This window comes from Eutrigla gurnardus, assembly GCF_963514095.1.
Source record: "Eutrigla gurnardus genome assembly, chromosome: 12".
Lineage (NCBI taxonomy): Eukaryota > Metazoa > Chordata > Actinopteri > Perciformes > Triglidae > Eutrigla > Eutrigla gurnardus.
In genome coordinates, this window is record NC_139926.1 from 19,095,339 (window position 1) to 19,118,130 (window position 22,792).

General features: G+C 42.9%; 5 protein-coding genes across 6 annotated transcripts; 3 read left to right on the forward strand and 2 right to left on the reverse strand.

Annotated features, from left to right (window-relative positions):
* The first annotated feature begins 800 nt into the window (after nucleotides 1-800).
* bbs5 (Bardet-Biedl syndrome 5) lies at nucleotides 801-4,256 on the forward strand. Its single transcript, XM_084023783.1, has 12 exons — nucleotides 801-956; nucleotides 1,286-1,368; nucleotides 1,457-1,522; nucleotides 2,040-2,089; nucleotides 2,251-2,378; nucleotides 2,463-2,598; nucleotides 2,676-2,771; nucleotides 3,068-3,130; nucleotides 3,256-3,390; nucleotides 3,576-3,659; nucleotides 3,889-3,912; nucleotides 4,006-4,256. The coding sequence occupies exons 1-12, from the start codon at nucleotides 895-897 to the stop codon at nucleotides 4,105-4,107; spliced, it is 1,029 nt and encodes a 342-aa protein (XP_083879909.1). The 5' UTR covers nucleotides 801-894; the 3' UTR covers nucleotides 4,108-4,256.
* A 454-nt stretch (nucleotides 4,257-4,710) lies between these two features.
* On the forward strand, nucleotides 4,711-8,128 carry klhl41a (kelch-like family member 41a). The gene is made up of 6 exons (XM_084023840.1): nucleotides 4,711-6,065; nucleotides 6,154-6,311; nucleotides 6,404-6,511; nucleotides 6,594-6,779; nucleotides 6,906-7,052; nucleotides 7,146-8,128. The coding sequence occupies exons 1-6, from the start codon at nucleotides 4,977-4,979 to the stop codon at nucleotides 7,255-7,257; spliced, it is 1,800 nt and encodes a 599-aa protein (XP_083879966.1). The 5' UTR covers nucleotides 4,711-4,976; the 3' UTR covers nucleotides 7,258-8,128.
* fastkd1 (FAST kinase domains 1) lies at nucleotides 7,892-12,582 on the reverse strand. Its single transcript, XM_084023839.1, has 15 exons — nucleotides 12,313-12,582; nucleotides 11,666-12,125; nucleotides 11,509-11,577; nucleotides 11,286-11,411; nucleotides 10,793-11,191; nucleotides 10,590-10,700; nucleotides 10,105-10,236; nucleotides 9,533-10,019; nucleotides 9,338-9,452; nucleotides 9,139-9,267; nucleotides 8,928-9,059; nucleotides 8,725-8,838; nucleotides 8,386-8,530; nucleotides 8,192-8,306; nucleotides 7,892-8,113 (listed from the first exon to the last, which is right to left on the reverse strand). The coding sequence occupies exons 2-15, from the start codon at nucleotides 11,998-12,000 to the stop codon at nucleotides 8,018-8,020; spliced, it is 2,505 nt and encodes an 834-aa protein (XP_083879965.1). The 5' UTR covers nucleotides 12,001-12,125; nucleotides 12,313-12,582; the 3' UTR covers nucleotides 7,892-8,017.
* A 295-nt stretch (nucleotides 12,583-12,877) lies between these two features.
* ppig (peptidylprolyl isomerase G (cyclophilin G)) lies at nucleotides 12,878-18,714 on the forward strand. 2 transcript variants are annotated; one of them, XM_084023316.1, is made up of 13 exons: nucleotides 12,878-13,019; nucleotides 13,576-13,659; nucleotides 13,961-14,035; nucleotides 14,134-14,241; nucleotides 14,479-14,523; nucleotides 14,614-14,701; nucleotides 14,825-14,854; nucleotides 14,962-15,101; nucleotides 15,219-15,393; nucleotides 15,479-15,661; nucleotides 15,751-15,841; nucleotides 16,059-16,192; nucleotides 16,499-18,714. In XM_084023316.1, the coding sequence occupies exons 2-13, from the start codon at nucleotides 13,599-13,601 to the stop codon at nucleotides 17,469-17,471; spliced, it is 2,103 nt and encodes a 700-aa protein (XP_083879442.1). In that variant the 5' UTR covers nucleotides 12,878-13,019; nucleotides 13,576-13,598; the 3' UTR covers nucleotides 17,472-18,714. The 2 variants fall into 2 exon arrangements, with proteins under 2 accessions (XP_083879442.1, XP_083879443.1); XM_084023317.1 differs by having other exon boundaries at nucleotides 15,760-15,841.
* Nucleotides 18,715-18,937: 223 nt separating this feature from the next.
* On the reverse strand, nucleotides 18,938-21,417 carry cfap210 (cilia and flagella associated protein 210). The gene is made up of 8 exons (XM_084022670.1): nucleotides 21,106-21,417; nucleotides 20,809-20,982; nucleotides 20,516-20,721; nucleotides 20,196-20,352; nucleotides 19,974-20,113; nucleotides 19,714-19,906; nucleotides 19,464-19,628; nucleotides 18,938-19,389 (listed from the first exon to the last, which is right to left on the reverse strand). The coding sequence occupies exons 1-8, from the start codon at nucleotides 21,271-21,273 to the stop codon at nucleotides 19,033-19,035; spliced, it is 1,560 nt and encodes a 519-aa protein (XP_083878796.1). The 5' UTR covers nucleotides 21,274-21,417; the 3' UTR covers nucleotides 18,938-19,032.
* Between the last annotated feature and the right edge of the window lie 1,375 nt (nucleotides 21,418-22,792).

Below are 22,792 nucleotides of genomic sequence, written 5' to 3' on the forward strand. Positions count from 1 at the left end.
TGTTAGAGGGATGCTTATGTCTGGTTGAGGCTCTCAGCAATCCATCCACTAAAGTCCTGTCTATTTTGGCAGTATGTGTATGTCTGAATAAATGTTTTACATGCTTTTTTATATAATACAGTGTAAAAGGATGGTGTTTGCCTGTTTATTTTTAATTACTACTTCTTATATTTCTCTGTCCATATCTTTTGAACATCTTAATTTGTGAGACTTTCAAGTACACCTGCCTTTAATAGGGCATAATTAGTTTGCATGACTTGGAGTTTTATACTCTACAGTCATGTTGGGTGGAAGTCAGCTTACTTTTATAGGGCAGATGTTTCACAAAGCCACAGCCAGTCTCCATATATTAAAGGTCACACACATGCCTCTTTTTAATATACACGTTCTGCCCCTCTGTAACAGCTAGGGGCTCTGAAACTATAATTAGCTGGCCTTTTTCTCACAGCAGACTTTTTGACATGTCACAGTAGGAAAACCACATATGCACAAAATCAAATTAACGAGGACGGAATTCCATTTAGCTTTCCTGTGATGAGTTATACAAATGCCTGCTGTGAAAAAGGCATATTGGCAAGACTATTAAATTTAAAAAGACAATAATAATAAATAAATAAATAAATGTAATTGATTGATATATTTAGCGTTTTAACTTGTTCACTGACTGAAGAGCAAATTATGTTTCCATATAACGCTATATTAGTAATATTACATCGCACGTTGGGAACTGGTCTACAATATTGTCCTTTTTGCTCGCCGTCTGTTGCCACGGTGATTATGACGCTGCAGCGGCGCTGATTCAGATTAGCCAGGCTAACAAATAGGTAGCGAAGCAACTCTAGTTGGCTCATAAACGTTACTAAAGTTAACCAACGGGCGCTATTACCTGCTGCCATGTCATCTGCTTTAGACGCTCTCTGGGAGGACAGAGACGTTAGATTCGACATAACAGCACAGTAAGTTACTTCACGGAAATAGTTTGGAATCATTTCACTACCGTGTAAACTAGCTAGCTAGCTAGCTAGCTCGTTTACGCTAATCGGCTAACCAAATGTAACGTCAGATCCTGAATTTTCAGGTTGCGAGGTTTCCACCAGATAGTTAGTGTTAAGGTTTTAATTCTGTCGTTTAACGGTAACGAATATGAAATATGAAGGTGAAGTTTGTTTGATTAATAGACCAACGTTATCGTAGTACTAGCATGATTGTTATTAGCTGTCATAGAAGACAGGGTTAATCCGGGACAACTGTCACTGATCAATCTGGCAACCCATCCTGCACACAGGCAGATGAAAACCCGCCCAGGAGAAGCGCTGATAGACTGCTTGGACTCCATAGAAGACACGAAGGGAAACAATGGAGACCGAGGTATTTACACTCGCTATGGAGCTACTGGGGGATCTGGGCAACCTTGTCTCTGCTCACCTAATCTGTGGGAATGTCCACTTGTTTGCAGGACGACTGCTGGTAACAAACCTGAGAATCATTTGGCATTCTTTGGCCCTGCCAAGAGTCAATTTGTGTGAGTACAACTCCGTGATTAAATGCATTTATTCAGGGTAATGTTTGACTGATTTCTGCCCTCTCTTGGAAATGCGTGGTATTAAATAACCTTATTACAAGGTGTATATGGAAATCAAGGATTTAAACAGTTTTTATTGTGTTTAATAACGTGTGTTTAATACCCTCCATTTAGTTCTCATGTTTGCTTTCTTGTGAAAGCCACCATCGCCACCAATTTCAGAATAATCCAATTTTCAGAATAATCTAATGGAAAATAGGCTTTGGCCATTTGGTGAGATGAAATGAATGATTTTAAAGTGTTTCAATGAATGACCACTACAAGTAAGTAATATTGAGTGCTTAAGATAATATTGAAAAGCATGCAGAGGAAAACAATAAGAAACAAACTATTAAAACATAAGATATCAGAGATTTGAGTGTGGTTTCTAAAGGCTCCTACTTTAAGAACCCAAGGGTGAAACCTTAAGAAAAATCTTGCCAATGCTAAATGCAAATCTGCCTGTTGTTTTTTCCAGCTGTGGGTTACAACTCCATAATTAACATCACAACAAGGACAGCTAACTCAGTAAGTAAACATTTGTTTTATTTGTTTATTAACTATTAAGTGTGTAGGTTCATGTCCAGAGTAATCTAATCTACACAAGGTCAAAGCTAATAGCAGCAACATTGTTTTCGACGTGCTATTGAAGTGAATAATAAATGAATTAATGAAATGCTGTTTTCCAGAAACTGAGAGGTCAAACCGAAGCGCTCTACATCTTGACAAAGTCCAACAACACAAGATTTGAGTTCATTTTCACCAATGTGGTCCCAGGAAGTCCACGGCTCTTTACTTCCGTTATTGCTGTCCACAGGTAAAACGATGTGCTGATGTGATCATTTTTCTGACTGCATTTTATATCAAATGTATGTCTTAATAAATACTTTTTTTGTTACAGGGCCTATGAGACATCTAAAATGTACAGGGACCTGAAATTGCGAGCTGCTCTCATTCAAAATAAGCAGCTGAGACTCTTGCCCCGGGAGCAAGTGTATGATAAAATTAATGGAGTTTGGAATTTATCCAGTGATCAGGTACGGGTTTTAAATGTGTCTGCTAACAATGTTTTCTCTCTTCAACAATTAAACTGAGTTCCTTTCCTTCCTTTTAGGGAAACCTCGGAACCTTCTTCATCACCAACGTTCGGATCGTGTGGCACGCCAATATGAACGAGAGCTTCAACGTCAGCATTCCTTACCTTCAGATTGTAAGTTACACACTACACAACATAACCTATCCAGGCCTCACTCTCCACCTGACTGGTCAAGTAAACGGGGAAAAATGAGCGTACCGTTCTGTAATGCAAATAGAGTATATTTGCCGTTTGATCGCTTCTAATAAACAGCATTCTGTTTTCATTTTTCATAATTTGTGGATTAAAAAGATTTCTCACAAATCATACAACACTGCAATACCGTTATATAGATAATATTATCTATATTAGCCTTGTACATGAGCTGCTACTGATCGTCTTGTGTGTTTTGTTTGTTTATTCGCCCCCAGTGGTCTATCAGAATAAGAGACTCAAAGTTTGGCTTGGCTTTGGTGATAGAGAGTTCACGCCAGGTAAAAATGTTTTTCTTCTTCTACAGTTTGAGCCACATTCATCTGAACTGACCACAATGTAATTATTTCATATGTTGTAACAGTCTGAGTGCGTGTAAAATACTCACATGTACTTTGGTTTGCAGAGTGGTGGCTATGTGCTGGGCTTTAAGATTGACCCTGTGGATAAGCTTCAAGACGCACTTAAGGAAATCAACTCGTTGCATAAAGTGTACTCGGCCAACCCCATCTTCGGAGTGGACTATGAAATGGAAGAAAAGGTAAGTAATATTATCATGAATTATACTGAACCCCTCGACAGTATGACATTAAAACATGTCTGAAAGGGTAAACCGTTCCTATATCAAATACTCTACATGTCCATGTTTGAATTAGTTTGTCAGTTTTTAAAACCTTCATTGTAATAATTGTTTTGCATACTCCTTTGTCCTAATCATGATTCCAGCCCCAGCCACTGGAAGAGCTGACGGTGGATCAGCCCCCTGATGACGTGGAAATTGAGCCCGATGACCAGACCGACGCTTTCACTGTGAGTTACACTCGTCGCTCCTCTGGGAGTCAGTGGTTTAGTTTTCAGACCCTCAGAATAGCTGCCAGTTAATGCCCTTCAGCATAATGAACAAACATGACTTCATGTTGCCTAGTGCTCCTGTTTGTACGGAGTGATGCTCATCAGACAACAATAACCTCTTATCACAGACGGCACGTCCCAGTTTCATCTTATTAAATGTGTAAAATGTGTGTTTGTTTGCCCACAGGCTTACTTTGCTGATGGAAATAAGGTAATCTCACAATTACCTTTCTCATCAATTTAAACAAATGTGGTACAGCATGTTGTGTTATAACTCTTTCCATTTCTTTAATGTGTTCTACAGCAAATAGACCGTGAGCCAGTTCTCTCTGAGGAGCTGGGCCTCGCCGTGGAGAAGCTGAAAGATGGCTTCACACTTCAGGGACTGTGGGAAGTTATGGGCTGAAAGAATATGAAACATATGTATTTATTTATAGAGGTCAGGTTAAAAGTTGTACAGTTTATGCATAGGTATTTTATATGATTACACATAGGACCTATTTATTTTGAGGATATTTGTATAAAACATTTTTCTTGTAATGTGAAATATGATGCAGTTTGTATTGTTTTAAAGTTAATAAATATATTTAGAAAGATGCAGTAGGTTTGTACTGTATCTCACACACAATGGAAGTTGCAGGTGGAAAGAACACAATGATCTCGGGCTAAATTCATCACTAACAGTAGCTGAAGTATTTCAAAAATCTGAAGAGATGACAAACTGTCACCTCGCGTGGCGGCAGCTGTTCCCTGACCCCGTCTTCCCCTTAGATAACGACCCCGTGAACGTGTCACAGTGAAAAACTGACTCACGCTGCAATGAAATACTATCAGTGAGTTGTGACTCATTTCATATGGAGATGTTTCTAGAATACTCGATTATAGTCGATGCCAGCCATATCTGTCACAAACAATGCTGGAACAAAAAGCCCCGGCATTGTGTTAAAGTTGATCTGTTTTTTCTTGTTAATATATTTCCTCGTGTCAGACAGACATCAAATAAAAAGATCATCGGTTATTCCTGTGGCCGTACAACAATGTTGTTACTAATCACTAGGGTGACAAGGCTCCACAGTTGTTTTTACTCCATGACAGCTGTGTGAGCTCTCTGGGTCGGCCAACCTGAATTCTTCATGGATGGGGTGGCTGGCTATATTTAGAGGGGGCAAGTTATATTGAAGTGGTCTCAGACCTGGCTGCCTATAGTTCTCTGTCTTCACCAGCCAGGACGGTCTGTCGCCGAAACGCACTCCATCCACTTCCTGTCCTACAAGAATGGATCCCCTGAGCATGAGGGAAGACCTCCGCCTGTTCCAGAGCACTCTGCTGCAGGACGGACTCAAAGAGCTCCTGAATGAGAATAAGTTGATCGACTGTGTCCTAAAGGTGGGAGACAGGCGCATCCCCTGCCATCGGCTCATAATGGCGGCCTGCAGTCCTTATTTCCGGGAGCTGTCCTTCTCGCACGACGGCAAGGAAGTGGATACAATGGAGGTGGTTCTGGAGAACATGGATCCCAATGTTATGGAGCAGATTGTGAATTACATGTACTCCGCCGATATCGACATCAACGACGACAACGTGCAGGACATTCTGACCGCCGCCAACCGCTTCCAGATCCCCTCGGTGTTCACGGTCTGTGTGAACTATCTTCAGAAGAGGCTGTCGAAGAAAAACTGCCTCGCCGTCTACAGGCTGGGACTGATGCTGAACAGCACCAGACTGGCAATAGCGGCCCGGGATCACATCGCAGATCGCTTTGAGACCATAGCCAAGGACGAGGAATTCTTGGAGCTCGCGGCACCAGAACTCTTTGCCATTATTGGTGCGGATGTATTGAATGTGGAGAAAGAGGAGGTGGTGTTTGAGACCCTCATGAGGTGGATCAGAAAAGACAAAGAGAAGCGCGCCAAATCCTTAGGAGAGGCCTTTGAGTGCATTCGTTTCCGCTTACTGCCGGAGAAGTACCTCAAGGAGAAGGTAGAGAAGGATGACCTCATTAAGGCTGATCCCGAGCTCCTCAAAAAAATCAAAGTCATAAAGGAGGCCTTTGCGGGGAAGCTGCCCGAAATCAAGAAGGGACCAGATGGTGAAGATGAAGGAGAAAAGGGGAAGCTGCCTGGCTTCCTGAACGATAACCGCAGATACGGCATGCACGCCAAAGACATGGTTCTGATGATCAATGACACGGCCAGCGTGGCCTACGACACCCAGGAGAACGAGTGTTTTCTCGTCACCATGGCGGAGCAGATCCCCCGAAACCACGTCAGTGTGGTATCGAAGAGCAACCTCCTGTATGTGATGGGGGGGCTGTTTGTAGACGAGGAGGACCCAGAAAACCCCCTGCAGTGTTACTTCTACCAGGTATTGAAATTCAATACACGTTGTAGTCCTGGAAACAATAAAACCCCCCAATGTTGTTCTTCAAAATATCTTCAAATGTGTCTTTCAGTTGGACAGTCTCACCTCTGAGTGGATGGCTCTGCCCCCCATGCCCTCCCCCAGGTGTTTGTTTGCCGTGGGGGAATGTGACAACCTCCTCTTTGCCGTCGCAGGAAAGGATTTACAGTCGAATGAGTCTCATGACACCGTTTGGTGCTATGACGTTGAGTAAGTTCATTACACCAACCATTTTGGATAAGCTCATTGAAGACACATATATTTACTGTTAGAATATTGTTATAATACTTGGCTTTCTTTAGAAAAATGAAGTGGACTCAAACAAAGAAACTACCCATGACCATCCACGGCCACTGTGTGGTCACTGAGAACGGCCTGGTGTACTGCATCGGAGGCAAAACGGATGACAAGTAAGACTGAAATGCCAAATCATTTTATATTATATAAATTTAATTTCCGCATGACATTAACCCTTCTGTCTCTCCGGTAAAGCAAAGCAACCAACAAGATGTTTGCATACAACCACAAGAGGTCGGAGTGGAAGGAGGTGGCTTCCATGAAGGAGCCCAGATCCATGTTCGGGGCAGTTATCCATAAAGGGAAGATTGTTGTCGCTGGGGGAGTCAATGAGGAAGGCCTCACAGCTGCATGTGAATCCTACGACTTTGGAACCAACAAGTATGTTTTATTATTACAAACAGAATATTCAGAAAATGTTGATTTTTTTCTATTTTTTCTGCTTTAAATCAATGGTATCCCCATCATTGTTGTGAGCAGTTTAACCAAAGCCTTGCCTTGCTGCAGGTGGTCCCCCTTCACAGAGTTGCCCCAGGAGAGGAGCTCAGTGAACCTGGTGAGCTGCGCGGGGCAGTTGTACTCCGTCGGAGGCTTCGCCATGGTGGCGAACGAGGACAAGGAGTGTGCACCCGGGGAAATCGTTGACATTTGGCAGTACGTGTTTGATTTTGTTGGACTGTATTTGTGTTTTTTCTTCTTTTAGCTCTCACCAATAGTGCATTATAATGTTTTTACTGTCTCTGCCAGGTATGAAGAAGACAAGAAACAGTGGACTGGCATCATCAGAGAGATGCGTTATGCAGCCGGTGCTTCCTGTGTGTCCATGCGTCTGAATGCAGCAAGAATGCCCAAACTGTAGTCCAGGGACATCCGAGGCACTTTCACTTTACTGCTGTAGGCCCATGCTGTCATTAACTGGGTGGTTATCATCTTTTAACACATCACATGTCCCCTTTGCCTGTTCTGTGTGGTTCAATGAACTGTTAAAAGGTTTGAGTAGAAAGTCATGTTTTCTTCCGTTTATCTGGAATCTACTACTACCATATGTACCTTGTGACTCTTCTGTATTAAATATTATCTCTCATAGACTCACTGTCTGTTGGACATTTTAGATATTTTTGTTTTCATCACTTTAAACACAGGTCAGAAGATATGGACATGATCATGATTAATATCATTCATAAACACTGAATTTAAACAGAATTGATGAAAGACCTTACATACGTCACACGTGTAAGGCATAAAGTCTGCTGGTGTTCATGTTCAAAAGCTCTATAATGGCAGCGTGAATGTGTGCTTCAGTATTTTAAACCTGCCCACTTCCTTCACAGCAGCACGTCATTTGCAAGCAAAATGCATGATCGCCAAAACATTTAAAAATGTCAGTTGTTAAGCAACATTGACACCCCCCATTAATGTTAGATATTAATTTATAAAAAACATAGTGAAGCATTATTATTTTTTATTTAAAATACTTACTTTAATACAAAAGCACATAATACACAATCTCACTTAACATGAATGAGGTAGATTCATGTCTAAAAGTAAGGAGCACTTGTAAGGAGCACAGTCAAAGCGTCAAATGCAACATTACTTCCATTCTTCAATAAATAAGGCCTTCAAGAGGAAAGCTCTCTAAATATGTTCTTCTTTAGATATTCCTTCCAGGCTTCTGGTGTTGAAAGCTCCATGGAGTTCCATTCAAAGTGAGGGATCTGTTAAAAAAAGAACACGTTGAAGAGACATTGTATGATTCAGTGTAAGAGATGACACTTTAAATGGCATCCTCTCACCTGAACCACGCGGTATCCCAGGATTTCAAGGTGTCTTTTCCTCATCAGCGCTTCACCTTTTATATGGTGAGAGTTCTTGCAGAAGGACTTGGAATCAAGGAAGTCCACCGCAACTCTGAGTGAAAAGTAAGGTGGTCTGAGTTATGTATTCATGTTTATTATTCAGGTTGCGTGTGTTTTTAATGCGTCCCTACCGCTGGGCTCCAGGTGGCAGCTCATCCCTGTTGTTCTCCACTGAGTTGGTCCCCCAGTGAACCTTCCCTCTGTCTGAGATCTGCAGCGTGCTGGTCTCACTGTAGGCCAGCGGCTGCAGCCGTTTGTCCAGTATGCATTCAAAGTCTGAAAGGGGAAAAAAACAAGGTCACTGACGCTCACATAGTTTTTATTTTTTCACTGAATTGAAATCTATAATGCACCTTCAGGAATTGTCTTTAAGGAGTTATTAATCATACATTTAATGTAGGAGTTTCTCTTTTCATCAGGCGTTTTAACCTTTTGATACAGAGCTGGAACCTTTTTCCAAAATCACTCACCTACGGTGTAAAAATATGGAGTGACGACTGCAACCCGGACATACTTAATGCCCCCGAGGATTTCCCCCAGCATTTTGTGGATTTGCTGTTGCACAGGAGTGACTACGCCATTCCCTGTAAAAACATATTCACAGTATAGATTTAATTTTAGAACTGATCTTAATAATAATAATAAATAATAATTTCTTGATGCATCTTTTGACCTCTCTTTTGCAGCTGCTGGCAGTAGCGCTCGTGAAACCACGGCACCTGGAACTCGGGACACTCGAGACACACGGCTCGGTTGAGCTCCATGAGGCGCATTCTGGTCCGCTTGTTGAGGGCGTCAGGTAGAGCTGGAAGGGGAGAGGACGCCGGTTACATTAGTTCTATCGATGCAGTAACATCTTAGACACAAGCAAATTGTGGACATACTTTCCAGTTGGGCATCCAGCTTCCCTAGAAAGTCTATACTGAAGATTTCTCGGACCAGTTCCTCAGGGAAACAGTCGGCCACGGACAAAGTGTATGTCAGGAGAACCAGCAGGTGTGGGTCAAAGGAGCCTACAAACACAGAAGATAATGTAAGATTAAAATGAAAAAGGTCAACAAATGTGCCACCTGACTGACTTACTGATATGAGCAGTGGAGCGCTGAATACAGACATCGAGCAACTCGTCCGCTTGTGCTGGATCGTAATTCAAGATGGAAAACGGGAGCAGGATGGCGTACGTTACCGAGTGGTGAATCTGAAATATGACACAGGAAAAGTACAGTTAATGTATTTAATTATTCCAGGTCTAACATGCTGTGATGTCTCTTAGGGCACCTTGTCAATGTCTTTAATGGCCACACTGGCGATGCGGTCCATCAGGGGAGGGCAGAGGTGATTTATTCGGGTTAAGAAGAGGGCCAACTCCGGCACATTGGTGCAGTTTATCTGGTCCATCATCCTCTTCAGCGTGACCATGGTCTCCTCCAGCAGCATTTCCTCAAACCACTCCCCCGATATGTACTTGAGCTCCTCCAGCAGGAGGTCCAGCCGATCGGCCGTCTGCAGCCTCTCGTGCCCGCAGCGGTTCAGGACCTGCAGCAGGCGGGCGTACTTGCTGGGAGCGCTGTGGCGGTAGGAGCGGTCGTTGCGCACCAACTTGGCGATGGCGTGAGAGATGGTGTTGAGGTCGTTGAGATTGCACTGGGTGACCACGGCGTCCACGCGCGCGACCACGCCGTCGTCGAGCCGCGGGGAGGGCAGCATGGACAGGACGCGGGTCAGCATGGTCACTTCGTAGGGGAAGACGCTGCGCTGCAAGAAGCTGCAGGATCAGGTGCAAAAGGTCGGCGTTTGATTCAATCAAAGTGTGAAGCAAAAGGTCACCCTGGATTAAAATAAGTACTCACTTGACCAAAATGTTTCTGAGTTTAGTGAAGAGTTCGGGGTTCTGGTACTGCAACAGAAAAAGGGCTTGCGTGATTCTGGCCGCCTCCACTGGCTTGTAGACGTGAAGATTCCTTTGGATTACCGATGCAATTCTGGAAAATAATTTAGAAATATATAGTACGTTTTATGTAATTTCACATAAACGTATAACATTATAATGGTTACGGTATTTTAAAATTAAAAAATAAACTATGGAATGGAGACACCAATTTTATGTGAATGGACCTGGTGGCGAGAAAATACTGTTTAAGGTCAAGAATTAATTTGCAATCTCAGTCCAATCGAACAGCACGCACAAAACATCCTTACAGTGCTCAGAAAAACGGAAATCTACAATTTAAAGATGACTTCATCTGTCGAGGAAGATCATGTGACACAATCCCAAGCCAGAGCAGGCTCCACTTCTTACGCTATGTGTTGCAATACGGCAGCGATATGAACTCACTTGTTCAGTAAGCTTAGATTCCTGCTCTGAATCTCTTCTAGAGCTTCAGCAACTGCCAGAGCCTGGTTTGCATTGAGCTCGTCGGCCAACAGGAGGGCAGTGTTCTGCAGCCTGAGAGGAAGGGAAAACACATGAGAGACATGTGACACCCGAGAACTTCTGTAAAGATCTCTGCTTGTAAAAAACGCTCCGCTAGTACGAACCCATCTCTGATCTCCTCACTGGCCATCGGAGCCAGAGCGACAAACAGCTTGGTGAAGGAGAAAGGATCGGTGCTTGAATCGATCAGCTCCATCAGTCGTTGTTTGACAGCCAGCCTGAAGTCACAGTTGTTGAACTGCAGCGACTGAAACAGCCCCATGATGATGCTGATATTCCCCGCGTCGAGTCTGGGGATGTTGCACAAGATGATCTTGTTGCACTTCTCCAGCAGCGGCCGGTTACTGTGCTTGATGTTGCGTAGGAACTGCACCACTCTCCGCGGGTTGTTATAATTCGAGGGATCCATGGTGTCCAGGAGAAGGTCTGCCCTGCTAATGAGGGCGTCCCGCAGCCGGGGAGAGACCAGCGACGACATGCTGATCATCAGTGTGGTAAGAATCCTGGGAAACATGGCCAGAGAATCAATACACAATATGAGGTTCTTTAATTTGATTTAAATATTTGCCATTTGATTGTATCGCTCTCCTGACTGACCTGGCATCATCAATGGAAGACAACCTCTGATCCACAATACTGGTGATGTGGCCCATTAGGGGACTGTGTTGAAGGTGCTGATCACTTAAGCAGATGGCAAACTTGGACAGGGATCCCATTGGAAATCTGCAAAAGGTCACATTTGTGTAACATCTCATTAAATTTAAATAGTTTGCAACCTGCCATCCCATCACATGTACACAACAATGTGATGTATTCATACCTGTCTATTCTGAGCCATGCCTCTGAAACTAACTGCTGCACAAGGGAGTCGTGTGGATCCACATTCAGCCTAAAAGATGGACAATAACACAGTGTGTTATCATTACAATATTACAATTCAAACACAGAACACTGGTTGTGTCTAAAGCTTAATGTACCTGAGGAAACTGTAAAGCGTGTCCACCAACATAAGGTCATTCATAAGAGCAATTTTGTTCTCCGCCAAAACGCGGAGAGTCAGGAACTGCGGGTGGCTCTTGATGAGCTCCACAGTCCTGAGCATCTGTGGCTTCTCCTTCTGGAAGCTCCACAGCATCCCGACCGCCCAGCTGACATGGTTCACCGTGAGCTTGGCCTTGTTCTTGCCCACCACCTCGAACACCTGGTCTTCGGCAGAGCAGACCCTCAGCTGCTCCAGGACCTGGTCTCCGTTCACTACCCTACCGTGAAGGCACCTCCGAAGGAAGGGGTTCACACACCGGAGCCGGAACATCACCACAGACCAAAGCTCACATCAGTCATAAACTGGAGTCTTCATTGGACTGAACCAAGCCGAGATCACACCCACAAAACTACAGTCTGGGGGGGGCAGCATGTGTTAGGTGCTCCTTCAGGGACCTGTATCACACACACACACACACACACACACACACACACACACACACACACACACGCACACACGCACACACACACGCACACACGCACACACACACACACACAGAGAAAAGAAAGAAAAACATTATGTTGACATGTGTCACCATGTCACACACAAACAGTGCGGTGATGTTCAGTGTGACATGCTGACCTGAAGTTCAGACGGTTTCATCTCGCAGACAGCCCCATCCTGGTGTTTTCATGTATGACTTTACTATGTCCAAGTCTGTCAGTGCGACATTCACGTGCATGGAGAAACAAACACCTAAAATCCCAGACCACGTTAAGGTTATTACCAGTTCCGCCGCGGTTCTTTGCTATATTACTGTAGATTGTAGAGGACCAAACTCTATATATCCAACAGGAATTAGAACAGGACGTAAGAACCGTTTATTCAAAGTCAGCGTGTGTGCTATTACTGCTTCACTTCCGTAGCTAGTGACGTCGTGAAAGCCCTAGATTTTTGCAACCCTGGGTTTTGCCTTTCAGGTAGCGGGCAAACAGTCGGAAGGAGAGCTACATTGGTACGCAGGGTTGTCCCATTTCACTAGCTACTTTGTTTTAATAAACATACGATAAGCACCGCAATGCATCGCTAATAAGAAGGAAATGCGTACAGTGGGTGGTTAGCAGCCCCTGCGTAAGTTCTACCTGACAGTCCAATTTCAGGGCATACAAAACCTACGCTTCCCCAGCTTCTTGCCCGGCCGCGTTCACTGGCGCACGATTCTTGAAAATGCATTGACGTTCCTGCCGCGCCATCTTTAGAAAACATTCAAGCCAACCACTGAATGAAAGTTAATTTTCGTCGTTCGTGAGAGCTACTCGCTGCATGGAGTGAAGCCGTTTCGTTTCCAGGTATTGTTATTTCGCATCACCCGCATCTTACGCCATATATGCGTGTAGTTAATGTGTCGAAATGTTTAACGACGTACGTCATGAAGAAGAACCCTCTCTACATGTTGTCTGGCTGATGCTAGGTGGACTTGCTAATGCTAATAACGGGGCCTGCCGTTAGGGTGACCGTGTGTGTGTATTTGTGTGTACTGTTACGTGAAACCACAACGATGGTATCCGTATTGTTGTGTGTTTGCGTGAGCGGGAGGATTTTATTTCTTCGACAGTTTCTTTTCGCAATCGAAATCAAAGTGAGACGTAACAACGCGATGCTAATTAGCTAACCTAGCTTCTGATAAAAAAAAAAAACAGAACTAACGTTAGCTTGATTCAGTTAATAATCCAGCTGCAGTCGTGGCATTAACGGTGTCGGCAACGTCTATGTGGTTTATTTTAGATTTTGTACGATATTTATTATTGTTTTCATTAGCATTTAAGCGACTCGTTCTTCTGGCCAAACTCGGCAGGTGTGCAGGGGGGTTTCTATCTAACAGCCACTCATCTTTGTGTTCTTCAGGTGTTTGATCAGCAGAGGCGATCATGGGGATCAAAGTTCAGCGCGCTCGGTGCTTCCTTGACATCGGCATCAGTAATGTACTCGGTAAGAGAGACACTTAAAATGTCTACTTCTTCATTCACTCACTCACTTTATTTGCTTTCCGGTGTCCAGAAACTGTAGAAGAGAGGAGTTTATTCAACTATATGGTCATTTTGCGGGATACACTACTTTTGAATTGTATATATTTCCCCCTTAATATTTAGTCTTCCATCATTCATAGAAATAGGCCTGACAGAAGTGTGTCAGACTGCATTGGTTTAAGCTAGATGCACCTGATATACTGACCACAGAAGATGATGTCTCGCCATGATAAACAACACTAACAATGCTCTCTCCTCCACAGTCGGCAGAGTTGTGGTTGAATTGTTCTCTGACATCTGTCCAAAAACATGTGAAAACTTCAGATGCCTCTGCACAGGTAAATTTATTAACTTTACCAACAAAAATATGCCAGAAGACAGTTTGTTATTGCACAGTTTAATATTGATATTGATCATTGACTGTGGTTTCATTCAGGTGAAAAGGGTGTTGGTAAAGGAACTATGAAACCCCTGCACTACAAAGGATGTCTGTTCCATCGCGTTGTAAAAGACTTCATGATCCAAGGAGGAGACTTCAGTGAGGGTGAGTTGATGACGTTTGAAGGAAACATCAAATCTCTATTAAAAGCATCATACAGCTGTCAGTTTTAACCTAGCACATGCATATGGTGCCACATTAGCATATAATGATATAAATATCAGCAAAGGTTAGCATAAACCTGTATAACCAACAATCAGCATTTTTTTATGCCATACATCTCTTTCCAGTAGCAGCTCCCTTCCTTATTTATTATTTTTTTCATTCCTCCTTACATCACAGGTAATGGAAAAGGAGGTGAATCCATCTATGGAGGCTTTTTTGAAGGTAAAGAGGCGCCTGTCAGAGCTGTCTGTTTTTATCCAAACTGAAGTTGGCTTCAAGATGGCAGTACAATCTTATCCTTTTCCCCCCCAGATGAAAGCTTCGCTGTGAAACACAACAAGGAGTACCTGCTGTCTATGGCCAACAGGGGCAAAGATACAAATGGATCACAGTTTTTCATGTAAGTAATATTCCTATAAATATATTGTAGATTTGATGCAGTATTAGTTCATTCTGTCTGTCCTAAGCTATACAAATAAGTATTATGCCCTTTTTCCCTGAATGGCCTGCCGTAATACTACAGAACCACAAAGCCCTCACCACATCTGGATAGGTAAGTGCTGTTTGATCGTAAAACATTGATTGAATGCATCGGTGACAATGTACACTGATTCACCTGGATCAACATGGCTAAAGCTCACTACCGCTGTATTTCCTCAGTGTCCATGTGGTTTTTGGTCATGTGATTTCCGGCCAAGAGGTTGTTCAAACCATGGAGAACCAGAAAACCGATCCCAATAGCAGACCATATGCTGACGTGAAAGTTTTGAACTGTGGAGAGCTTGTTCCTAAATCTAAAGGTTTGTTTGTAAACATTTCAGTACTTTCAAAATAAGTTTCAAATTAGTTCATTTTTTAGCTCTTGTTTTGTTTTTTTAACGAAGCAGTGATTCTAACGGACCCTTGAATGTTAACAGCAAAGAAAGATGAAAAGAAGAAGGAGCGAGCCTCCTCCAGTTCCAGCAGTAGCTCCAGCGACTCTGAGAGCTCATCGCAATCATCCTCTGATTCCGAAGAATCGGAGAAGAAATCTAAGAAGAAGAAAAAGAAGGCGAAAAAGCTAAAGAAGAAACAGAAGAAGGAAAAGAAAAGGTAGCTAAATGTATTGTGACATTTTCACTGTCTGCAGTGTAAACACTACGTAGTGTCTTTATTCTGAGCGCCAATGCTTTCCTAGGTCTGAGGCTGAAAGTACTGAAGAGAAAGAACAAGAAGAGTTGGTTACCTCCACTGTACGTCCTGAAGAAATTCCACCCATTCCAGAGAATCGATTCCTCATGAGAAGGAGTCCCCAGGTGGTCCAGAATCCAAAAGAGGAGGAAAAGGCTCAGCCAAGTAAAGAGGAAAGGCCAAGAGAGAGGTCAGTTTTCTTGACATGCATCTAAAAATTATGTAATAGTCAGGTAAATTTCATTTTTCTTTCTTTCCCCCCCCCCACTCCCTCTCCAGTACTGGCAGGACATATAATTCACAGTCATCCTTTAATAGAAGATTGGTGATGACACGATCTGGGAGGAAGATAAAAGGCAGGGGTCCAAGGGTAAGTGCAGTGTGAAGCACTCAGCTGGCATTTTGTGTTCTTTATTTATATTTTACAATTTATGTTACATCTGTTGAGATGGGAGTAAGTAAAGTTGCTTTTGTAAGGCAGCGACACATAAAATCAAAACATTTCACAATTTCTAAACACTCTTGTCCAGTGTTTGTTCCAGTCTCTGTAGAACAGAAGTAAGTGGTTTGTCATTTTCCCCATCCAGCGCTACCGGACTCCGTCACGCTCAAGGTCCAGAGATGGCTTTCGGCGCAGTGAAACCCCTCCACACTGGCGCCAGGAGATGCAACGTCAGAGGATGAGGGCGGTCACCGGAGAGCGCTGGATTAAGGGCGACAAGTAAGATAATCTCACTTGGATTTACACTACAACTACAAAAGACGATCAAATACGGCTGTATGTGACTATTTAAAATGTTGCCAGTTAGAGATTTAGTTTAATTTGATTTTTTACATAAAATGTTCCCAGATTATGTATTTTAAAGCTAATCAGTGTCTTTAAAAATGAACTATTCAAATATTTTCTGAACTCCTGAATAATGTATTGGCTCAGAACATTACTGAATGCTGTGTGATTTCATAGTGTTGCCTGATGTCAGTTGTGAAGTTCTGTAGTTGACATTTACCTTGCATGTTGTTTTAACAGAGGTGACATGAACGACGCCAAGGAGGAGGCTGCTAAAGCTACAAGACGAGAGAGACGTACCTCCGACACAAAGCACGACAGCGTAGCTGAGGGTAAAAAAGACAAGAAAAGTCGGTCACATAGATCCAAAAGCAAAGAAGAGGACACTGCTGAGAAGGACGAGAAGCATAGCAAACACAAGGCGAAGAAAAGGGATAAATCGCAAAGCCGTAGTAAAAGCAGAGAAAAGAGTAGGAGGTCAAAAAGCAGAGAGAAGGGTCACAAGCACAAGAGTCATGACAGAAAAGGTCGCTCGAGGAGCAAAGATCGAAATGCTAGTAAGAAAGAAAAGGAGTCAGAGTCTGATCACAATAAAGATAAAAATAAGGATCACGAGTCCGATAAAAAGAATGAGGAGGATGCTAAAGGAAAAAATGGCGAGAGAACTCAGACGAAGTCACCAAGTAAGGAAAAAACGACCACAAAAGAGGGGCGCAGATCAAGCAGCAGGAACAGGGATAAGAGCGGCCCTGCAGTGTCAAAAGACAAAGAAGAAAAACGAGAAAAAGACAGAGAGAGGGGCAGAGAGCGTAGTCGGAGTCAGGAAAGACGGCACAGCAACGAAAGGGAGAATAAGAAGCGAGAGTCATCCAGGGATAAGGAGCGACGAACAAGAAGTCCAGACAGAAATAAGCAGAGGGACTCCCACAGAGGCAGGCGCTCCAGGAGCAAGAGTGCTAAGAGAGACCACAGCAAGGATCGGTCCTCTCACAGGCGTGGAAGAAGGCGTAGCAGCAGCTCCGAGAGCGACAGGGACGAGAAAAGAAAGCGTCAAAAGAGCCCAGATTCCAGGCGGAGAGAGAGAAAATCTAACTCCAAATCCAAAGACAGAAGAAGCCCGGCCAAACCAAGGCCAGATAGTACCAAGGGCAAATACCGAAACAACGACAAGAGGAAGAAATCGAGCTCTAGCTCAAGCTCCGACAGCGACTGAGCTTGATGATATCTGAAAGAATAGATCGTGAGTTTTGAAGTCTGTCCCTGTTTTATACCCACTTCACATGTTCTATACAGCATCGGCTTTCCATCAAGAGTGGGACTAATTCATATTCCTCATTCAGTGCATAAAAACAAACTCCATCGTTCAGCCAAAGCTAACACGAGTGCACACTTTCCAGGACTGTAGGAACTTTGTGAATACCACTCAAACTGGTCATAGAAGACTGACACGTCATGTAAGCTTTGGCAGAACTATGGACTTAATTCTGGCATTGAATGGAAGTTGTGGATAAGTCGCCCTTTAAGTGCATCACACTGTTGATGGGTAGTTGAGGCTGCATGGCCAGCTTAGAGGAGAGCATTCGTGACTGAAAAGGAAATGAATCTTTAGCGTGAAATACCAGGCGTTCTTTTAATTGTACATGACCTGAAGACATCTGTTTAAAGACTCTTTTTTTTGTTTTTTGGTAAATTATATTTTGGCTTTAGAGTAGTTGCAGTAAAATCAGTTAGAAATTGCAACAGTGATCCTTTATAACGTCTTTTCTCCTGAAATGTATTTAACGGTTGGTTTTGGGGGAAGCATCATCTCTAAGTTCCAAGAGAGAACACTTAATTTCTGCATGCATATCCCTGTCATTGTTAGGTGAGATATGATGACTTTTTTTTTTTCCTTTTCTTTTTGTACACACGCGACCTTTTCCTGTAGATTTGTTAACCGTTTTTGAGATACCTGTTTTTGTTTTTTTAAATGTAAAAGAATTGTCAACGTCATGCTGCAAGTACAACATAAAATCACTTTGTATACATTGTGTTTTGAGAAGGTTGGTTTTAAGAAGGACTCGACTTTTAATATTCTGTAAATGCTGTCATAAACACAATCCATCTACTGGAAGTCTGAACATTATGACTTATACACTGTTGACTGTAATCAACAGTTACATTATTACAGGATATTTACACTGTACTGTGAAGGTTTTGTCATCCAGCGTCTGATTCAGTTCACCACAGTTTTTAGAGACAGTCCACATTTTTGGCCCAGATAGTCGCCATCTTGGTCGTTGTTGATTCGCGATATTCACAGAACCTTTTTGTTGTTTTCTGTGATTAATTTCAAACTGTGTGTAATTTAGCTCTCACGTTTCTCTACAGAATGTATGGAACATTACAGAAGTTTGAAATAAACGGGTGCATCTGGACATTCAGAGAACCTTGTCTAAAGCATGCATCGCTCCATATCACGTACTTTATCATCATTCCTGCAAAAGTATCTGATTGTGTCCAAAATCACTCCCTTATTTACCACAGAGTGACCATGATGCACTGCATGTCTTGCTTTCTAAACTCAACAACGGGACATGTTACACATGCAAGTGGTGACACAACATAATGACTATTCATGAGTCCTGATTATAGCCTGATTTACTATTCGCTCTTCACCATCCTATTGTGTTTATAAATGGAATAGTGAAAGAATATCAGATCAGACAGCCTGCCAAAAACATTTTAATTAATTTAAAAACCTCTTGAAAGCAACATTGCCAGCTTGGAGCAGCTTATGACCAATTAAACCCGAGCTTCCCCTTTGCCTCTTGGATATCTACGGCCTCATGAAGCTTTTTAATGTTCTGGGTGGTACCAGAGACGTATTTGGGCATTTGAGCACCCGTACAGTCCTGAACCAGGTATCTAGGCCGGACTCCAGACGTCGCCGGACCGTGCCCTCCTCCGACCCCTTCCCCCGCGGCTTTGCGGAGCGGAAACACGTTTCGCTGAGCCTCGGCAGCCGCGCTGATGATTTGCTGTGAATACTGTTGAAAGCGCTTCTCCTCTTCGGCGATGAGCTCTGCGTTCTTCATGTCGAACTCCTGCTCCTCTCTTCTCAGCTGCTGATGCCTGGCACTTCTTATAGCCTACATTTAGAAGGAAGAAAGATGGATGTACAACAATTTTTCATTTTGTGGTGTGGGATAGTTTCAACATTTACCATTTGTATGGCGTTGAAGTCTTTGAGTTTTCGTGCTTCTTCTTGGATCTTCTGCGCCTTCAGTTGCTGTTTTTCAGAAAATATCCTGTCGGCCTCTTTCTTGCCCTCGAGGTCATCTCGGTGGTCCTGTTGAGTCCTGTGCTCCCTCTGCTCCTTCTCTTTTCTCTGATGAAACAGTGTGCGTCACAGGTATGACGTAACAGCTTTACAGAAACAGTATATTTTTGCAGGAGCAGCATCTAAACCTCACCATGAACTCTCTGTGTGCGGCGATGGACTCCAACATGGCGGCCTTCTTCTCCTGCTCCTCCCTCTGCTGTCGTGCCTGTTTTGCATCCCGCTTGGCGACGGCCTTCGCCATCCTCTGCCCCTCCCTGTCAGTCTCATCCTGCTGTTCCACCACCAGCTTGTCTGTGATCCTCTCGATGCGCATCTGGGCCTCTCTGAAGAATGAAACACCAGGGATCCACTGCATGTGATGGTTGGTTGGTAATATTTATATTAACTTACCTAAACAATTCCTTTTCTTTGTCTATCCTTAACTCCGTCATCTTGTGTTTTGCAGAGACAAAAAGTTTCCTCTGCTCCTCTTCAGCCTTCAGTTTTTGCTCATCTGTTGCTATCATGAGGTCTCTGGTGGCGACCTCTTCCTGTAAATACAGAGGACGCGCTGGTAAACTTGTGTAAAGTAGTGACACAAACACTGGCTAACCTGCTCTGTTGAGGCAGTACCAGGTGAGCTCGCATGAGGTATCTCTTCAGCTTCGCTTGTCTGTCTTCCTCCATTCTTTGCTCCCACTGGTGGAGCTCTTTTAGGCGCTGGATCTCCTCCGCCTCCTCCTTGTTCTCTACCTTCTGTCGCTCTCTCGCCAGCTCATTTTCCTTGACCCTGCAAAAAAATTCATTCTCAGCCTTCTCAATTGCTTATTTGGAATCTGTTACACAGTTTGGCTGCAAAATAGGATGATAAAGGATCTTTGATAATCTTCTAAAAAACCCTGGTAACTGATGAATGTGCAGAGCTGCTTTGTCGTATCTGATGCGAGACTTACTTTACTTTTAATTCCTCTGCAATAGCCCGACACTTGAGCTTTTTGCCGAGGGCTTTCTCCTGCTCCCGTTGTAAGGCTTCGTCCTCTCGGGTCTTGACCATATCCAGGTAATCTTTGTTGACATCTTTGGAGGCATTCTTCAATCGTTGCTTCAGCTCAATCTGAGCCTCCCTCTCCTTCAGCACCTCTGTCAGCAAGAGGCCACGCTGCGGAAGTAGCATTAATCATTCGTTACCCCCAAAACACCAACATATATAGCAAAACATGTACAACGATTCTCAAGAGATACTCACATGTAATCCTTTGACACGGTCAGTCTGATAGAACAGCTGAATCTTGGCTTTTTCGATGGCGTCTTTCCGCTGCTGCTCCCGATAATTGGCCTCTTCTTTATCCATCAATTTCCTTTTCTCCTCCTCGATCTCCTCCCGGATCTTCTTTGCCTCCAGCCTTTTTTGCCTCTGACCCTTTGGAAAATGTATTTAGTGTGTTAGCCTTTTTGCTTTACTGCAGTGTATTGTGCATTTATTGTGCAACCTTACAAATATATTAACATAAAGCAAACAATATCTCAGAAAAAAGCAACTTACAGCGAGTTCCGACGCCTCTTTAGACCGCAAATGCAGGGCCTCCCTCCGTTTCGCTGCCTGTCTCATGCTCTCCTTGTCTTCATCAACCTGGTCCAATCCATCTTGCATCCTCAGCCATTCATCCTTGGTGAAGACAGTAACTTGTTGCAGGTCTGGTAGTTGGATCATCCCGCTGGCTTCCTCAGCTGAATTTAAAAAAAGGAGGAAAGAAGGCACTCAATTTAGAACATAGTGTATTTAAGGACACTGGAAATATGCACTTTGTGTAATTTGGGCCATTGAGGACTGAAAATGTGTTTCTCTAGAATGTTATGGGATGCATATTCATTTCTTCCCTGTTGGAAGTTCATATTATCACACATGGAAGTGAATAGCATGAGACATTATTTGTGGTCCCTGGATGATTTAGGATGTGAGGAAATGCGTTTTTTGAGGCAATCATTTTTTTTTGTCTGCACCTCAGATGTTTTATGAGTTCATGGCATGTGTTGTATAATCTGTTATACAACACATGCACATGCATGCTACTGTATGTAAAACTAAATACTATTTTTTTAAGGTTATTTCAGATATTTTTTCCTTAACGCATTTTAATTTGACTGTTTTTAGACACAAAAAAGGTAGATTTAAATTAAATGAAGGGACTCAGTATTGTATAAATATAGCTATGATCCTGCATATGGGGAATATAAATACATGCAGAAAGTATACTGTTCAGTAATACAGGAAGTTGTTTTCTTTTGGTGGGAATGACAATGGGTGGATCCATACTTGTAGTTTTCAAAGCCACTCTTTCATTGTTCATAGTTTTTTTACGTTACTGTTACAGGATTTCAAGACTACTGTCACCATCACAGACTTGCATATCGTCTATTAGCCATGACAGCTAACGTTAGCTTCACTCAAGTAAAGTTTACCCCAAACTCTCACCTTTCTTGCTGGAGCCTCTTCGCCGGCCGAACTGACCCGCAGATGACATTTTTATTCGACGTATATTACCTCACAACTAAAGAAAACAATCACTACTTCTAAATAAAACACTTGACAAAGCTTTAAAACTTTCGAGGCTACGATAATCTACATCAGTTGAAGGTCCGCAGTTGTTGGTTGTATCCAGGCAACGCTTGAACCAATCTGGTGCATTTCCGCTGATGGACGACAGGGGGCGGTGTGAGCCAAAGTTATTCCTGTATGAATGTAACCCCACATACACCTCAAATTCATGTTAACCTGCCTAAAAATGTTGCCACCCTGTTTTTCAAATTCTTAAACATTTCATTTTCAAGAAAAATCTTCAAAATAGAAAATTATTTTTAGTGTTATGTGATTGTTTTTTGTTTTTTTGTTTGTTTGTTTGTTTGCAGTGGAACAAAATACATTTTCGACAAAAGGTAAGTAAATAAATGTAGAAAGGAGTCAGTGCAGGTCACAATATTACTGGCAACCGTTTTAAACGTTTAACGACATGCAGGTGATTCCTTTCCACTTTCAGTATAAATATACTACCGTACTTGACTTGCATTCTGCTGTTTTGTAATACAGCAGAGCATGGACAACCTCAATGTGTTTTATTCTGAATTGTTGCAGTTGGAAAAGCATACATGCAAATAATTAAATTAAAAATTACATTGCAATATGACACATTGTCATGTGTCTGGACACATGGTTCATACACTGAAATAGAACA

Excerpts from the sequence above, each read along its gene's own strand:
- bbs5 (XM_084023783.1), top strand. The coding sequence starts at position 895 with ATGTCATCTGCTTTAGACGCTCTCTGGGAGGACAGAGACGTTAGATTC. Across the intron at positions 3,131-3,255 it reads TGATAGAGAGTTCACGCCAG|AGTGGTGGCTATGTGCTGGG; the intron begins GTAAAAATGTTT and ends TTTGGTTTGCAG. Across the intron at positions 3,660-3,888 it reads ACCAGACCGACGCTTTCACT|GCTTACTTTGCTGATGGAAA; the intron begins GTGAGTTACACT and ends GTTTGCCCACAG.
- klhl41a (XM_084023840.1), top strand. The coding sequence starts at position 4,977 with ATGGATCCCCTGAGCATGAGGGAAGACCTCCGCCTGTTCCAGAGCACT. Across the intron at positions 6,066-6,153 it reads TGCAGTGTTACTTCTACCAG|TTGGACAGTCTCACCTCTGA; the intron begins GTATTGAAATTC and ends TGTGTCTTTCAG. Across the intron at positions 6,312-6,403 it reads GTTTGGTGCTATGACGTTGA|AAAAATGAAGTGGACTCAAA; the intron begins GTAAGTTCATTA and ends GGCTTTCTTTAG.
- fastkd1 (XM_084023839.1), bottom strand. The coding sequence starts at position 12,000 with ATGTTCCGGCTCCGGTGTGTGAACCCCTTCCTTCGGAGGTGCCTTCAC. Across the intron at positions 10,020-10,104 it reads CTCAGAAACATTTTGGTCAA|CTTCTTGCAGCGCAGCGTCT; the intron begins GTGAGTACTTAT and ends CTGATCCTGCAG. Across the intron at positions 9,268-9,337 it reads GCGCTCCACTGCTCATATCA|GCTCCTTTGACCCACACCTG; the intron begins GTAAGTCAGTCA and ends CTGTGTTTGTAG.
- ppig (XM_084023316.1), top strand. The coding sequence starts at position 13,599 with ATGGGGATCAAAGTTCAGCGCGCTCGGTGCTTCCTTGACATCGGCATC. Across the intron at positions 14,855-14,961 it reads CCCTCACCACATCTGGATAG|TGTCCATGTGGTTTTTGGTC; the intron begins GTAAGTGCTGTT and ends GTATTTCCTCAG. Across the intron at positions 15,102-15,218 it reads GCTTGTTCCTAAATCTAAAG|CAAAGAAAGATGAAAAGAAG; the intron begins GTTTGTTTGTAA and ends GAATGTTAACAG.
- cfap210 (XM_084022670.1), bottom strand. The coding sequence starts at position 21,273 with ATGATCCAACTACCAGACCTGCAACAAGTTACTGTCTTCACCAAGGAT. Across the intron at positions 20,722-20,808 it reads ACCGTGTCAAAGGATTACAT|CGTGGCCTCTTGCTGACAGA; the intron begins GTGAGTATCTCT and ends CTACTTCCGCAG. Across the intron at positions 20,353-20,515 it reads GCAGAGGAATTAAAAGTAAA|GGTCAAGGAAAATGAGCTGG; the intron begins GTAAGTCTCGCA and ends ATTTTTTTGCAG.